General features: G+C 37.0%; 1 protein-coding gene across 2 annotated transcripts in view; it reads left to right on the forward strand.

The window, feature by feature from the left end:
- The window catches only part of LOC135688454 (uncharacterized), a 34,604-nt gene extending 17,631 nt beyond the window's left edge, over positions 1 to 16,973 (forward strand). For both annotated transcript variants that reach the window (XM_065205314.2, XM_089110911.1), the window contains 18 exons: positions 468 to 641; positions 1,266 to 1,424; positions 2,081 to 2,254; positions 2,948 to 3,172; positions 3,610 to 3,732; positions 4,179 to 4,403; positions 4,565 to 4,726; positions 5,372 to 5,491; positions 5,720 to 5,929; positions 6,096 to 6,347; positions 6,813 to 7,076; positions 7,301 to 7,513; positions 7,988 to 8,251; positions 8,548 to 8,799; positions 9,070 to 9,424; positions 9,927 to 10,082; positions 10,798 to 10,910; positions 16,178 to 16,973. In XM_065205314.2, coding sequence (XP_065061386.2) covers positions 468 to 641; positions 1,266 to 1,424; positions 2,081 to 2,254; positions 2,948 to 3,172; positions 3,610 to 3,732; positions 4,179 to 4,403; positions 4,565 to 4,726; positions 5,372 to 5,491; positions 5,720 to 5,929; positions 6,096 to 6,347; positions 6,813 to 7,076; positions 7,301 to 7,513; positions 7,988 to 8,251; positions 8,548 to 8,799; positions 9,070 to 9,424; positions 9,927 to 10,082; positions 10,798 to 10,910; positions 16,178 to 16,287 — 3,551 coding nt within the window. In that variant the 3' untranslated portion in view covers positions 16,288 to 16,973. The remainder of the gene's footprint in view (positions 1 to 467; positions 642 to 1,265; positions 1,425 to 2,080; positions 2,255 to 2,947; positions 3,173 to 3,609; positions 3,733 to 4,178; positions 4,404 to 4,564; positions 4,727 to 5,371; positions 5,492 to 5,719; positions 5,930 to 6,095; positions 6,348 to 6,812; positions 7,077 to 7,300; positions 7,514 to 7,987; positions 8,252 to 8,547; positions 8,800 to 9,069; positions 9,425 to 9,926; positions 10,083 to 10,797; positions 10,911 to 16,177) is intronic.
- Positions 16,974 to 17,678: the final 705 nt, after the last annotated feature.

A 17,678-nucleotide genomic window follows, 5' to 3' on the forward strand; every position in this document is an offset into this window, starting at 1 on the left:
TAGATAGAAATGAACTGCGCTACTATAATATGTATCTAACCAGTACAGTTAAACTACAATGCCTGCCAAGATTACTTGGAACACCTATCAATTTGCATTCTGTTTTTATTTTTATTTTCTTTTCCCGAATACCACTACTTCTACTCTCTTGTCCTCCCCAGAAAAATGTTGATAGTTTAGCAAACAACATGTAAGTCACAGGAAGAAATGTCCCTTCTATGTTTAACAGTTAACAGTAAACATTGTTCCAAGGAGGTGAAGGGGAAAGTTGAATTTGGACATTTGAAGCTGACAAAATTGTTTCATGTGTTGGGATTGTGTCATGTATTGTAAAATGTTCTAGTAGATCTAGTTTGTAAAGTCTTTCTCGCAAAATATATTTCAAGCATTTTAGCCTCGTTATATTCGTGCCATGCAACGAATTTTGCTAGAGACAACACGATTATTGTCAAATGATTGAATTGTAGCTGCAAATCACAATGAATCAACCGAAGAGCATTTTGAGCATATGACTCTGAGGATAATGGAACTAGAAGAGAGCAACGAAGAGCTGCTAGCAAAACTTTCGAAAACTGAGTCGCTTGAAAAGGAAAAGAACGAATTGCTGGAGATGTTATCCGCATTAAAAGTGCCATCTTCAAGTATGGAATAGATAATATTTCATTTATGACCCTTGTGTTTTCGGTGGTCTCATATCGCTTCAAGCTTTGTTTTTAAAAAAGGCTTTAGGCTATCTTCTGCGTTTGAATTCTTGTGAACTCTATTCAAAGTTGTTAAGCTTTTTAATTACTCGTATTATTTATGCTAGTACTTTCAGTAAGTACTTTGGACAACCTTTCTGGTCTATATGTTTAAGTTCAAACCTCAAAACCTCTTGTCATTGCTACTAGCGTTACGGTACAGACCAGCATAGTATATTTTCCCTTTTAAATGCCACCGTCTCATAATTTTCCACTCTTCTTCTCGAATAACATTGTATATTAAAAGAAACAACAAAAGCTCTAGATAAGGGCATGTCTTTAGAGTACATTCTTTTTCTGTTTGTTAGAGTGGGACGTTGTGTAAGATTACTAGCCGATCCATCTTCTTGAAGGGAGCGGGCAGCGGAGATGATAAAATACATTTCTTGCCTTTAAAATTGTGATTCTGTTCCTTTGAAGTTTCGATGTTAAAATGAAGGCCGCCTTGAAAAAACCTTTTGTAATAGCTACATTTAGATAATGATTTACAATTTGACCATGTATAAACAGCTGCAACTCTTTCAGGCATTCCACTTACTATTGCCAAAGCTGAATCGGATGAAAACGAAGACATCCAAACAGGCAATGAGGAAACTGTTACAGAAGCCACCAAAGAGGAAGACCTTAAGAGAAATATTGAATCTTTGGAAGCTGAGAAAGAGAGTCTTAAACAGCGTCTTTGTGGTATGTGCATTCATTCATAAGGTATTCTTCTTTTTGGCAAATGTGTCTCTGCCTTGTCCCATGGCTTTGATGCTAACATATTTTCCTTTTTTATCACAGGCTTGTTTGTTCGCATGTAAGTATTCGGAAAATTTGTAGTTCTTATGAGAGAGTGTAATAAAGAAGAGGCGGTGTTCTAAAGTAGCAACTGGCATTTAAGCGCAAAGGGGAAGGTGACAAAAATAGATCGCCATGTCATTCATTCCGGCCACGTCAAATCTGTCTTTCTTTCTTCCCTTCTTCTGGCTTTCATCTTGATGCTATCTCTTCGAACGATTTACGCCTTCAGAGAAAATTGAGAAAGACTCAGACGGTTCAAAGATACATTAGTAATACTTAAATGCACTGTTATTAGACAATAAATGGTTGAATATTTTTATCCTAGGCATTACATTCTTGCCAGGTTTTTATAGCACGCTAGCTGTCAAAATCTTGCTTTTGTTGTTATGAAATTTTCTGTATTTAGGATCTCGCTAATTGTTGTTACACGTCAATTTGCATCAGACCTTTTAACATGAAAAATTTAAACGAATCTAGCTTCTTGATGTTTAGGCCTTTGCTATATAAAAATTCAGATAGAATGAGATGTTCAGAGGATATTTCCTTTCAAACAACAGAATTGGAAAATATCAATATCGAACTTGATGAGAATGTGAAGTGCTTGGAGAAAGAGATAGTGGACTTAACCCAACGGTTGTCTGGATTGTCATCCGACTTAGAAACCGCCGAAGAACGGAATACTGCATTGATGGAGAAAATGAATCAGTTCAGCCAGCCCGACAACAGTGGAAGTAAGTTAATGTCTCAACAGATTTCTTAATAGATACGCTTGTGACACATCGACTCTTGCTATGTTATTTTTCATAATGAAATTGATTATGATAAAAATAGTTTTCCACAATGTTCATAGGTGCTTTACGTATTTCAAAGCTCAAAGATGCGTATTAATGAATCGAAAATTGTTATATATTAAAATGTTTTGAAGCAAAAATGTCTTCAAGCTCTCTGAAATGTTCCAATTGAGTAAGCTGCCGTTAGTGAATACGGCAGTTCGTTCCGAAGACGTAGGACAACATGAGAAAGCTTGATTCTTAAGTCATGTTTTAGCTATTTCTAGTGCAAGCCAATTTTTTCGGGTGTAGTTTATATTTATACCTAGAGTACCTGTGCTACTGCGCTCTAAATGCTTTTGAGATTAAGAACGCTCTCTAGCCTGCAGGAGTTCTAAGTGCAATTCGAGAGATATAAATGCAGCATTGTTAGTGTTGTTGGCTGTTGGGGTTGCAATATTTGTCTGTCAATCGAGGCTCAAAAACTTAAACACTACCATACAGCACCGGGCGAAAGTTCAAATTTGAAATTGCTTTGGTTTTAAGAGATAAGCTGCTTCTTAATTTTCTAAACCATTTAACAAATCTTGATGCATTGCAACAAACTGATCCTTTTGTTTGAGTTCCTTTTTACATTTTGAGACATCGTTGCAGACGCCAAACAAATCCACGAAGAAAATTGCGAGCTAAAAAATGTAGTGTTGGAAATTAAGCAAAGCAACGCGGATTTAGAGGACAAAGTGGTTACATTGGAAGGAAAATGCTCCACAATGTCACAGCAGCTGGCTTTGTTGTCAAGTGATTTGCAGTCAGCAGAAGATGAGAATGTGACGTTACTTGAGAAGATGAATGGTTTGGAGCAAAGCAACGGGATCAAAGGTGGGATTCTTTATCGCATGAAGGCTCATTTGATAAAAATTGTGTTGCATATGTGCACACTTTTTGGATTCGGCTCCGGAAATAAATGAATACGGTGTATTAGGTACCAGAATTCTAGTATTTAATGTAAGCGTTCAGGCCCTTTGTGAATCGCCTACCATTTCGAAATAGCAGATTTTATAAATTGAATAACTTTAGTTCCTATATTTGAATTCCGACGTTGAATTTCTTGTTCTTTCTAAAAGATCACAAAGATAAAAAGTAGCACATTTACAATTCACATCTACAAAACAACAGCAATTTACTTTTCTTTGTTGCCCAGCAACACGTCTATATCACCGATTGCTTTATTCGTGCTGGAACTGTAATTTGTACCTTGGCGGTGGCTTGTTCCATAAGATTGTCACATCCTAGTCTCAATGTTTTTGTTTTTTTAGATGAAAATGGTGAATTTCATGTTAAAGAGCTTCAAGCAGAGATTGAAAGTCTTCGCTTAAAATTGAGTGAAAGTGAAGAAAAACTGTCACGTTTAGAACCAATCATTTCAGACACCTCGACAGGTTTCTATAAATATTACCTTCCTTGCTGTCTTAAGTAAAACTACTGTTGTTTATTTTTCACTTTTAATATCTTCAATATTTTTTTCAATAGATTTGCATAAATATATTGTTCAAAGGCTGCATTTGAATTCCTTTGAACTTCGGTCCCTTTCTAGAAGCAGTAGTAATTGCGTTTATTCACTGTTGTTTTGTGGTTACTAGCCTAAATGAGTTAATTTTTGTTCGTTGTCGCTGCATGTTTCAATTAGCTAGCTCCTGAAAAGATCTTGTGAAGCAATGAATTAAATATTATCTCGCGAAATCAAAAATTTCTGAGACATTTTCTTCTTGAAAGAGAATGAGGATAAACCTTATTTAATAGCAGTGGTGTCTTGTTTCAGTGAAGCTAAGATGATGTCAATTCCAGAAATGTTCCATATCGTTTCAATTCTTGCTATTTTTTTCAGCAACCAAAGACGTTGAGATCGATAATGAAAAATTGAAAGTTGTGATAACAGATCTTCATCAAATGAAATCAGAATTAGAAAGCAAAGTTTCAGAATTAGAAGGAAAATGCTCGGAAATGTCACAACAGTTGTCTCTTTTGTCAAATGATTTGCAATCTGCAGAAGATGAAAATGTGAATCTACATGAAAAGATAAACCATTTGGAAAAAAACGTCCAAATGAAGGGTGAGTTAAAGAGAGAAGTGTTGTTTCTTGGGTTTGTGCACACATAATCCCATCGGCATTCTCAGTTTTAATACCTGCAAAAACTCTTTATTCTTACTGCTATCCTACCATATCTATATGCTCATATATACATATATGTAAATTAATCTGTTTCATTGCAGAAAGCAATTCAGAATTCGAGGATGTATCTAAAATGGAAGAAAAGTGTTCCAAAATGGCCCAGCAGTTATCCCTGTTGTCAAATGATTTGCAAGCAGCAGAAGATGAGAATGTTACCCTACTCGAGAAGATTGACCAGCTACAAAAACAAAATGAAGAAAATGGTGAGCTTGTGTGAATATATCGCAACCTTAGCTTTGCTGATGACTTTATCAGTATGTTGTATAGTTTTTGCAATGATTGACAGGGAGTTGTCCCTATCAATCATCTGTCAATCATTGTCATTCAATTATAACCTGCCGTGTAAGGCACGTAATCGGTGCACAGAAGCGTATACGGCGATAGAAACGTGTTCTCAATTAGTCTGAGTAATCGAGTTTTCAATTTGTAGTCTATACTGAGGTTCTCTAGAGTATCTACGTATATTAACATGTATATACATCTATTATTTCATATAATCATATATTTCATATTCTTTTATTTCAAATTATCAATATTTTGTATATACTTTGCATGAAACAAAGGTGTCACTCGGATTAAAAACATAACCAGTATCTGAATCATTGACCTGTGTTTAGTCAAGTTCATTCTTGGGCTCTTAACTATCAATTAAGCTTACTCACTTCTTTTCATCAAAAATGTATATTGTGCGCTAACCTTGAAGGTTTTTCTTTGAAGGCTTCGAAGACCTTGAACATTCACATTGTCATTCCTTTAAGTATTACTAGATTTGATAATTTTCGACTACGCAGCTCCTTTGAAATGCAGAAACGTAAACAATACTGCATTGAGCTTGTTGTCTTTTTCAGATGCAGCAAAGGAGCAGTTGTTGAGAGGCTTGCAAACTGAATTCGAAACAGTCAAATCGGAGTTGAGCCAAAATGAAGAGCTGGTTGCTAGCCTAAATGCTGAAATATCAAGCCTAAAAGGTATGGAGCCTAAATGTCAAGCCTAATTAGTAGTCTTAGCGCAGTCTTTATGTCACTTAGAATTAAGGGGTTTTCCTTTCAAGTTTGCATTTCTTCCAGGTGAGCGTGAGCACTCATGTTTTCCTTATGCTGTTTTATTAGTCAAGCAAATTTCTAATCACGAAATCGAATATATGACTATGAATTGATACAGGTTAAGTCCAACTTTTTAGCATTATTGTTTTGTAGACCTGAATGAAGCTTTAGAAAGTCAGTTGTTTACTACAAACGAGGAACACAGTGAACTGGTTGAAAGAGCGAAGGTACTCGAGAATGCAAAAATGGAAGGCGATGAAGAGCAATCAAAGCTTAGACAGGAAATTGAAGCATTTGATAATGTTATTCAGCAATTGAAAGCAGAAAGTATGACAAAGGATGAAAATATAGTGAAGCTAGAACGTAAGTTTTTGATGAAAATTCCTTTCGACGGCTTAAACAATCATTTATTTTTTGCTAAATGCCATCTTTATCTCCTCATCTTTGTCTCTTAAAAGTAAACTGCTGCTTTTTCGTTACTCTATAATTTTTGTAGCCTTACCGTAACTCTACAAAATGTTCTTTACAGAATTGTGCGAAGAATCCGGTGAAAAGATGGGCAGAATGGAAGCTGATCTACAAATACTAACTGAAAAAGAGCAACAGAGTCTATTGGAGATCTCAGAATTGAAAAGGCTAAGTTTGGAGACTGAAGAATCTAATGCAGAACAGGAAGGCAGACAAACAGAATTGAGTAAGGAAATCCGTGAGCTAAGGGAAAGCTTAGAGCGACTGGCTGCAGAAAACACTGAGAAAGATAGCCAAATAGCACGTCTAGAAAGTAAGCATTTTTCTACAAAGATTTTTTTTCGTTTCGAAATACTTTGTGCTTTTTAAACTGTGCGGGTGTCTATTTGCCTTTTCTGGGGCTTTTAATTTCGTTAATTTTGATAGCTCTATACGTTTTTAAAAAGGTTTCTTTCTGTAACAGGGTAATTTTCAATTAAAAATAGCTTTATCAGTAACAAACGCTGGTATAAATCAAGTTTAACCTACTATTGGTTGAAAAACCTGATTCAGCGTGATACTCTTCGCTTGCTTAGGTTTATTTGTTCATTTCTTTTTTTTTGAGATACACATTCACATCGCTTGTTTTCGAGGCAGCCTATTTGATTTACTTCGACCTCAGTCTTTGCTTTCCACTGTGACATGCAATGCCTTTCATTTCAATTCAATCGTTTTCTATGCAACTCCAAACAACTGTAACATACGTACAATATCTTTTGACATATGCATATATCTTTAGAACTTGTCAAAGATGGGGAAGAAGAATTGAGAAAAGAGATGTTTGAAATGGCCGACGTTGTCAAATCGGCCTCTGAAAAAGAAAAAGCTGCTGTTGAGAGTCTCGCAACTTTTAAGAAATTGTTTGCCGAAACAGAGGAATTGGTTGCTGCTGGTGAAAGCAGACAGGCTGAGCTACTAGACGAAGTAGTAAATTTGAATGCCAGCTTACAAGAGCTCAAGGAAGAGAATTCAAGAAAATATGCCGAGATCAACAAACTTCAAAGTAAGATTATTTCTTCTGTTGCTCTTTGATTCCTAAGGTACAATGATTCCGAAGAGAACGGATGCATTGCTTTATGAGGGGCTGTATAATTTTTTGGGAAAGCTAACATCATTAAAGGACTGAATAATATTTAGAACTTTGTACAACGTAAATGAAATCGAATAAAACGTAAATCGAAAGTCAGTACACTATTTTACCATATTTTCCGCTGTCTGCTTTTTTAGAATTACTTGAATCTACAAATGCAGGATCCCAGGAAGAAACAGACAACCTGAGGGAAGCGCTCAGAACTGTGACCGAGAAAGAGCAGGAGACTTCGAAAAAGCTTTCACATTTAGAAATCGAATTAAATGAAGAAATTGAAAACATAAGGGAATGTTTGGAAAAAGCTAACGAAGAAAGCATCTTTAAAGACAACGAAATAAGGAAACTAAAGGGTCAGTATTAATGGTTATAATTTCTTATGAATTTATTACTTCCCTCGATCATCTTCTTGAAAAGACATAAAAAATTTGCATTGGCTTTCGATTCTTTTAACTTACTGTTTCAACTTATGGTGTTATGAAATTTAAAAATGGCTTTGAAAAAGCAAACATTTTACATAATGCTAAAAGCTTTTATGCCTGACACTCCTCAGAGTATAAAACGTCAAAATAAAGGTTCGAAAGCACCTGCCTGGACAACTTTAACGGTCCTGTGTTCGCGTTTTTCTGATTGGCCCTCTTCAGTCTATAACTGGATGTAGGGGTATATGTATTGCAACTTGTGATTTCGGAACCTTATTCTGATATTTCATACTCTGAGGAGTGTCGGACAAGAAGGCTTTTAGTAGACTGTAAAATTTTTGCTTTTTTCAAGACCTTGTTTCATCTTAAATTCCATTTCTCATAACATTTTTTGTTTTTTCTAAGAAATGAGCAGCAAGGCAAACGAGAAGGCAAGCCTCCGGTTAACTGAATTATCAGAAGAGTTGAAAACTATGACTCAAAGAGAGCAGGATGCTGTCGAGAGGCTTGCCAAATTAAAGAAACAATATGCAGAAAGTGAAGACTCAAGTGCAAATTATGAAAGCATGCAAGCTGAATTGAGCGAAGAGATTGCTAGTCTAAAGACTCAATTACAAACTCTTTCTAATGAAAATGAGAAAAAGAACGACGAAATCAAAAACCTAGAAAGTGAGTTTGTTTAACCAATTTTTCTGGAGCATTTCGTTCATTCTTCTTTTAGTTGAAGCGATGACAAGTTACGTTACTTCTCGGGGTGGGGGGTGTTTCCCCTACTCAAAGGTAGCAGTTTGAGCAGGAAGTACTCGGAAAAGTTTCCTATCCCATTGGATATTCTCATAAAAGGATAATTGAATCGTGTAATATTTTCTTGCCCGGCACTCTCTAATTTTCTTGACGTAAATACATTTTAAACTTTTACTTACGTGCTATGATGTTGATGGTCTCTTCATTGTTGCTATCTCTAGAAATGGTTGATGATTCCGATGAAGATTTATACAAAATGGGTATAGCACTCAAGACATCTGCTGAAAAGGAAGAATCTAACTTAGAGGAGCTTTCAAAATTGAAGCAGCTACTTGTAGGAAAAAATGAATCAGATGGAAGAGATGAAAATAGAAATACGGAAATGCAACAAGAAATAGCAGGTCTTAAAGAAGATTTGGCGAAGCTCCGGCAACAAATAGTTAAAAAAGATGAGGAAATAAAGGAATTGGAGAGTGAGTTAAATTAAAGTCTTTCTGCTTGTGCAAAGTTTTTAAGAACCGTGCTTGATTGTAATTTGAAATGGTGGGAGATGTATGATTGAAATACTGTGTCTACAACTACAAACATTGTTGCCCTATACAGCACACTCTGTGTAAAGATCCTTATTGTGGAGTGTTCTACCTGATTCTCTGGTACATAATACTGTCTACTGTAATAATTCAAGAAAACTGTTTACTTAGTTTCTTGTCCTTAGCTTAATTTCTTCCGTTGTTATTTCTTAGAAATGGTTGATGATTCTGATGAAGAAATGTACAAAATGGGAAAAGCGATAAAGAGTTCTATGGAGAAAGAGGAGGCCTTCAAAGAGGAGATTTCAAAATTGAAAAATGCTTCTGCAGAATATGAAGCTGTTGCCTCGCTTAAAGAAGAACTAGCGGAAATCAAGAAGAAAAAATTTGAGAATTTTATTCATGTAGGTTCGATGGAGAAAGAGAACGAAAGACTTAAAGAAAAGCTGGTTGAAAGCGAAAAAGCAATGATAAGCTATCAAGAGTATCAGGAAGAGAGAGTTGCCGGTTTAAAACAAGAACTGAAAAGGTTAATGGAGGTGAACAGTAAACCTTCTGTACCGAAAGAGTAAGTAATTGGTTCATTTTTATTAAATTTGTCGTTTAAGCACTTTCCAGACCATTAGTTGTGCTAATAGAGATATTGTCGGAAAGACCGTAGCCAACTCTAAGCATGGTCTAGCTGTTAACTCCCAACTCTTCGCACAACTGCAAAAATGTATTTTTATTCTTATCCCTGCTTTCGTTATTTATCGCGGTACAAATTATCGCAGCTATTTCCCATACATAGTCATTCTTTCTTATTTGTCTCCATGAGATTTCATTATCCCGTAAGTTACCATGAGATTATATACAACGTTGTACACGGGCAGGGTGTCATAAATTTTGAATCAACTGTGATGTATTCACAAGATAGAGTTAGACTTGCTTTGCCTTTTTGTATGTCATTAGGTCAAGGGTTCGAACTATTTCTGTCGAGGATTTTATGCTTTATGGTGGCTAATACCTTTGTGCCTTTTACTATTCCGGTTATTAAGTGAGTTGAGTTATCGAGCTTTCTTTCTTTGCAGAAACAAGCAGGCGCGCAGCGTTGTCGAGTCAACAGCATTGTTTGCACTTAAATCAGAAAAGGCAACACTTGAACGGGACAACACCAAAATGAAAGCAGAACTTGACGAACTAAGCAGGAAGAATAATTCTCTTGCATTGGAAAAATTCAATCTCGAGTAAGTGTTCAGACGCCTTTATGTATCAGGACAATATTTTCTTGACCAAACTTTGACCAAGCTACAATCATTGGCCGACAATGTCATGGTTTTCCATTCTTCTTCTCCCAGCTTCATCTCGATGTGCTTGCCATTTAGATACGTATGACAAGACTTTGAAAGGAGGGACGGTTGTGAGATGCTGTAAAATATATGCATACTATTCCCCATGTGTCTAGGCAGTTATCTTAACATATCCAGGATTATAGATTGCATATTTTTTTATAAGAATACAGTTTTGTATTGATATTGAAGCTCAAAATTGTTAAAATTTACGAATAAATCATGTATATATAAGCTGGGTGGAAAGATCCCGACAATTTTATTTTTTGTAAAATGAATTTTCTCGCAGGTTTTCAACTTCATCAACTCCTTTTTAAACTACGAATTAAAAACAGGTCTTATTTAGGTACATAATTGATTTGTGAATTCAGGACGAAATTTCAATTTTATGTAAAGAAAAACCTTTTTTCGTACACAGTTGTGTCAGTTAAAATAAGTTAAGCGTATCTTAGGCTGAATTTCGAAATAAGTGAAAAGGGTCTTATAGTTCGTACAACTGATTGTAAGGCAAAGTCCAAACAACTTATCTGATTGTGATTTACATTATTGAAATCCATTTTCTAAATTTGAACCCCCAATCTCTTACTTAAAGAAATGGCATAATGCATTGCAGGTTCAAATTCAACGATCTGAAGTCTGAATGTTACCATTTAAAGCGTGGTTTACGACCAGCATCCACGAACGCTGAAACACAAACGATAAAAGAGCCAAGTCCATCATTATCAGGTTTGCAAATGCGTTCTTTCCTTGCTAGATTGTATTTCTTTATTAAGGATTGTTAAGATGTGAAGGAGATAGAACAACGCATGGGTTGAACAGAAACAAAACGATAACTTTATATTAACTTCAAACGGCCTACACACATAACTGTAATACTGTCAACTGTAATCTGAAACTATATAAACATGGGTCACATAAAGTAATGCTCCTGCGCATAGTCAATTAGGTTACTACATCACTCCTCCTTTTAAAGAAGTTTTTTTTTTCGTATACTGTTTACAAAGTGTCCAATGGTATTGGTTCACCATATCGTACTGGTGCATAACGTTTTCTAACTAGTCTTTCAGCAGGTCTAGGAACCTCTTGTTCGCAAGCGTATGTGGCTCGATTTGAATGATTGATATCTTCGGAATCCGACATCTGAGCGCGTAATTTTTTAAAAAATGATACGTTGCGAGTTACACGACGATGATTACTGTCTTCTGCAGTTATCTGCGTACCTTTACGGTTTACGACTTTGTATTGCGTTTTGCTGAATCGTGTCGTTAGTTTGTCCCTTTTTTGTTGGCGGACAAGAACAGTATCTCCAACTTGAAGGTTGCTCTTCCTTGCTTTTCTGCGTTTGTTTGCATATGTTTCTTGGTATGATCGACTGCGTTCCTCGTTTATTCTAGCTTCTTTGTGTCGATTTATTACGCGATGCTTCTCTAAAGTAGGGAATTTTCCTTGTACTTTTCTGTTGAATAACAACTCTGATGGCGCAATTTTCGTTGTGCTGTGAGGTGTATTACGATACTGGAACAAGAAACGGTTCAGTTCTTGTTGCCATACCTTACCATCTGCCACTGCGCTTTGTACGGCTTTGATGAGAGGCTGATTAAAGCGTTCGACTTCTCCATTTGCCTGCGGCCAGTAAGGTGTGACAGGTTTATGGTTTATACCGAGGATATTTACATATCGTGCAAACTCTTCACTCGAGAATGGTGGACCGTTATCTGTCTTTAATTCACGTGGTATGCCGTGTACCGAAAATATTTTGTCCAGCTTCGGAATGACAGTTGATGCTTTCGTGGATCGCACAATTTCGGTTTCCGGAAATCGCGAATAACGATCAATGACGACTAAAAGATGATCTCCTGAAGGAAGCGGTCCACAGAAATCGATATGAACAGTTTCCCATGGTCCTTTAGGAAAATCAGTTTGTTGCAGAGGTTCTGGTGGCGATGGTTTGCCGACAATTTGACAAGTCAGGCACGAATCTAGGGTATGCTGAACTAGGTTGTCCATACCTGGGAACCATACTTTTTCTCGTAATAGACTTTTTGTTTTGGAAAGACCTTGGTGAGCTTCATGGGCAATATCTATAGCTCGTTGCTGAAGTGACTCTGGTATAACTAAACGTGTTCCTCTCAAAACAATTCCCTTCGCACCAACAGTGAGCTCATCGTTGATTGCACAATAAGGCTTTAAACGATCAGATGCTTGCCATCTATTTGTTCGTATAGCGGCTCGCAATGCTTGCAATGTCTTGTCAGTGTTGGTAGCACTCGCTATTTCGTCTAGCGACATAGCTTTAGGCACAGAGTGACTCGTAATCATGTTTACGTACTCCTCCGCAATTCTTTCTTGTTTTCGCGATTGTTGACTGGAGGGGTGTCTGGATAGATAATCAGCAGAGTTCTCGCTTCCTGCCTTGTACTGCACTTTAAACGAATAAGGTTGTAGTCGCAAAACCCATCGCTCAATCCTCGCGGACGGCTTAGAGGTTGAACTGCCGTAAATGGTTTCCAAAGGTTTGTGATCTGTAATCAAAGTAAATTCGTTGCCATATAGGAACAAATGAAAATGTTCTACGGCCCAAACGATGGCTAGAGCCTCTTTTTCCGTTTGCGAGTATCGTTTCTCAGTATCGGACAGTCCACGACTGGCGTAAGCAACAACCTTGTAATCATCACTGTTCTTGGTTGCTTGACTCAAAATTGCGGACACACCTACGGGACTTGCGTCCACCGTAACGAAAGTTTCTTTATTGGTATCGAAATACGACATAACGGGAGCTTCAGACAGAGCCAATTTTATGTTTTCAAATGCTTTCTGTTGAACTGCTTGCCATACGAATGGTGTATTCTTTTTTGTCAACTCTCGAAGTGGTGCAGTGAGCGTCGCAAAATCTTGGATGTACTTAGCACTATAGTTTGCCATTCCGAGCAGGCTTCGTACCTCTTTGATGCTGGTGGGTATTGGTGCATTCTGAAGATCGCTTATGCGTGCTGGATCTGGCTGCGTACCATGTTCTGTGAAAATTTGTCCATAAAACTGAATTGATTTCTGTAGAAAGTTACATTTCTTGAGATTTAGCGTAAGGCATTTTGAATGCAGACGTTGCAAACAATTTTGCAAAGCTAAATCGTGTTCCTTGCGAGTTTTGCCAAAAACTACGATGTCATCTGCGATGTTCAGCACTCCATTTATACCTTGTAAAGTTTCTTGTAAAACATGCTGGAAAATTTCCATAGCAGCATTTGTCCCATAATTGAGACAAGTGTATCGATAAAGTCCTACGTGTGTGCTGAAGGTAGTGATAAAACGACTGTCTATGTGTAATGGTAGCTGGTGGTAAGCTTGGTTTAGATCCAATTTACTGAAATATTTGGCACCATTGAGTTGAATGCTGATATCATTCAATGTAGGGATCGGATAACGTACACGTTTTATTGCAGTATTTGGCACACGCATATCTACGCAAAGACGAACAGATCCATCCTTTTTCGGTACTACGACGATTGGAGATACCCACTGCGAAGGCGCGTTTTCTGGTACAGCTTCAATGATCCCCTCTTTTTCCAGCTGGGTGACAGCTTCTTTAACTTTCTTTCTCAAATGAAAAGGAATTCTCCTTTGCGGTTGTGCACGTGGTATTGCCTTTTCGTCGATGTTTAGCTTCACCGAGTACCCCTTCAGTTTACCAGTTCCTTCAAAGACTTTGTTGAAACGTTGAATTATGGCATCAATTTGCGGATCAATATGTTTTGTAGGGGTTGCTGAAACTGAAAGTTTGTTCAATTTCAGCGTTATGACTCCAAGTTCTTGTGCTGTATTGGCTGAAAGTAAACAACCAGCATTACGATCTTTTAGGACATAAAATGTTGCAACTCCATAGCGAGATTTTGTTGTGATCATCGATTCAAATTTTCCTATAAAACAAACTGGTTTCGAAGAGTTGAATGGAAAAGCTTTTATTTTGGTTTGTTGTAACTTGACTCCGTGCATCTTTTCGAAAGTATTTCTATCGATAACGTTGATTGTGGATCCGGTGTCCAATATCATGTTGAACTTGTGACCCTCGACCACAACATTAACCACAGGGCTGCGTTTTGATAATTTGTCGTTGCCATTTGAGACCGTATACAGGTATTCCTCGTCACTAGAATTATCCTCATGCTGCAAAGGTCTCACCGCTGCATGTGATTTGCGAGAATGTGCAGGACGTCTTTGTTTCTGCTTCGAGAATTTTGAGCTCCTACAAACTGATTGAAAGTGGTTCGGTTTGTTGCACTTGCGACATGTTTTCCCTTGTGCGGGGCATTGATTTTTGTGCGGCCATTCTCCTCCACAATTGTTGCAAGTCTTGTTATCAGACTTCGATTGCAAACGGTTCGTTGTTTCTGTGTGTACGTGGGTGGTTTCTATATCTCGGGCTTGATACGAACTGGTTTCATCCCGTCTTCCATCGATTAGCATGTCTTTAAGGGTATACGTAGGGTCACGCAAAGCTCGGCGTCTTATACGGGAAGATCGACCCCCTATAATTATTTGTTCCTCGATTTCAAAGTCTACATCTTCGAATTCGCATGTACTGGATATCTGCCTGAGTCGTGTATGAAAAGTATCGAGCGATTCTTGATCTCCCTGACGAGTTTCACGAAAACGATAAACTTCATACCGTCGATTTTTCTGAGGCTCGAAGTACTCAATGAGCTTGGCTTTTGTTGTCGCAAAGTTGTCTTCATCCCCTTCTCCGTTGACATCACTCAACTGGTTAAAAATTTCTCGAACTTTGGGTCCAGCTTGGTAAAGTAACAAAGCTTTCTGGCGCTTAGCGTCTCGAATTCCGCTAGCCACAAGAAAAGTATCAAAATCACGTAGCCAAAGTTTCCATCTGGCAGCAACACTCGCTCCAAGTTCTGCATTCGGGTCGAACGGTGGTAATGGATTGAGTTGTACAGACATTCTCGTCGCCAATGTTAAGATGTGAAGGAGATAGAACAACGCATGGGTTGAACAGAAACAAAACGATAACTTTATATTAACTTCAAACGGCCTACACACATAACTGTAATACTGTCAACTGTAATCTGAAACTATATAAACATGGGTCACATAAAGTAATGCTCCTGCGCATAGTCAATTAGGTTACTACAAGGATGAACTACCCATGGCAATGTCGTTTGTGCGCTTGCTGCGACCGTTAACGTCTACCATGTCCACGGATGGAATCTAACAAAAGCGCATGCGTATTATTACACTGCTCGCACAAGAAAAATCGCACCAGTTGTAGTCGGCCTATTTGGGACTCAAAAGTTACTCCATCATCTCAAGTCTCCAGATTCAAACTTAAGACTACCAATATCAGTAGACTGTATGGTCACTATAGTTCGATGGCTTTTCAAGTTTCATTTGTAAATTAAATTAATTGCACTTGTAGTTTTAAATATTTTGTAGATTATAGGATATTGTTCATTTGTAATAAAGTTTTTGCCAGGAGACCTGGGATATTTACTATCAACATCACTCTTATGACTTTTTTACCTTGCTTTCATAAAATGAACATGTTAAGTATTATTTCCGTATGATTTATGCCCACATCAAGTATAAGTTGATTTTTTGCGAAAATCCTTTTTCCCCATCCTAAAATGAAGGTCCCTTTGTACCCCTGCATACTGCAAAGAGTTATGGTCTACCCCGATGTCAACAATTTTGCTAAAATCTCTGTATGAACCCCAGTGCTGCTAAAAACTTTCGCTAGGCCTTCCACAAAAATTAAGAAACTTTCAATACTGAAAATATTCTCAATTTCTTATTGATAAAATGTTAACGCCATGGAACTGTTGTTAATTTAGCTTTTTTATACGATTTATAAATGAAAACAATGGAAGGTTAAAACTGCAGGCAACTGGAGAGTGATCTGTGTGCTTTTTGACTTAGAAAAGATCATTGTTTTGGTGTAAGTTAACGCTGTACCTCGACCTAATACAGGGCTCTTTATTTTGCAGTTACTGCCAGTGGGAAAGAAAATGTCAGTCAAAAAGCATTTTTCGATCCAGACAATTTACCATTTAGAAAAGAGGAAAAAGACGAACCGCAACAATGCACCCAGCAGTAGTTCTGATAATTATCGATTAGCTAAATATTATTGATATTTATCTTAAAACATCTTAGTCTGGTGTTGTAAAATATTTTTTAACATACGGAAATCGTTTCTTGGTTTTTAAGTATGCATGCAATTCCAAGTGTGAACTTGATGTGTGACTGACTGCTTAAATTCCTTATAGTTCTAGCGAAACCAATGGTTTGGGTAGAAGAAGCAGTTTTCTTCACATTCTTATTATGTACTGTAATGGTCTTGATAATTTAATAGCTGTGGATAGTTTTTGATCACGTCTTTTATTTGGTTCAAAGAAAAGTTGGATCTGAGCTTTATACTGCATGCCTGTGTAATATTCCCATTTAACAAAGCACTAGTGATGTAGGATGTTGAACGATTTGAAGAGATGTTTAAATTTACCTTAATATTTCGTTCTTGGAAGTTTTTTGGCCATTATTAAAGATATCAGAACCTGTGCTCAGAGATTATTGGTAGTCTCGTTTGGCATAGTTGCAAAAAATGCCAATTATCCTGGGTATATCATAAAATTCGATAAAGCATCGATATTTATCCAAATGAATCTTCCTCTAATGTAATAAATATAGAAGTAAATCAATAGAAGAAATAAGAAATAGGTCGTACAAGTAAATAAAGTTTAAAAATGATGACGTCACAAAATTGATTCTTGTATCTTTTCAATTTAACCAAATAACCTGAAAGAGCATTGTACAAAATCAGTTAAATACGTTACAAATTGGCTGCGATGTGGCCACGCGAGAACAGGTTCTTTCCCCATCTTGGTTCTATGAACTACACCAAAATAGTCTGTTCACAATATTGAAATTCCCCATTAACCATATCTTACCTAGTTTTTAGCATTTTACACTGATTTTGCGCATTTAGACGTTTTTCAAAATGTTTTTCCAGGTTATGTGGTTCAAATTTGAATGTTCTAAGATATATTTTTTGATGACGTCAAACTGTGGTGACTTATGTTGTTTGAAGGTGTAACTATGAAGGTTTGTCTGAGCTTGTGTTGCCCACAAGATGCTTTAACACTCTAAATTATTTTTTTAGTGAGTGTTAATTGCGAGTCTGTAAATACTTAATCTATTTGTTACTCGTGTAATTATATCGATCTTATTACCCAGTTGTTTTTATGTTTATGACCATTTCATAGATTTACGAGCTTTAGTCGAAAAGTTTGATTTTCTTTTTCTGCCCTTTTTAAGCAAGGCAATTGAGATTGTACGCTTGAAACAATAACTGGTTTTTTCTGCATTCTGATGATCGCATTGGGTGTAAAAGTCGGTCTAGCAAATGAGCCTTCTGTTCTTAAAGTCACCACTCTGTCAGCTATAAACTTCTGGCTTCAAATTTCGCATTATGATAGAGGAAGCGCACATGTC

This window comes from Rhopilema esculentum, chromosome 10, assembly GCF_057945365.1.
Source record: "Rhopilema esculentum isolate cy_ngs chromosome 10, ASM5794536v1, whole genome shotgun sequence".
Taxonomy (NCBI): domain Eukaryota; kingdom Metazoa; phylum Cnidaria; class Scyphozoa; order Rhizostomeae; family Rhizostomatidae; genus Rhopilema; species Rhopilema esculentum.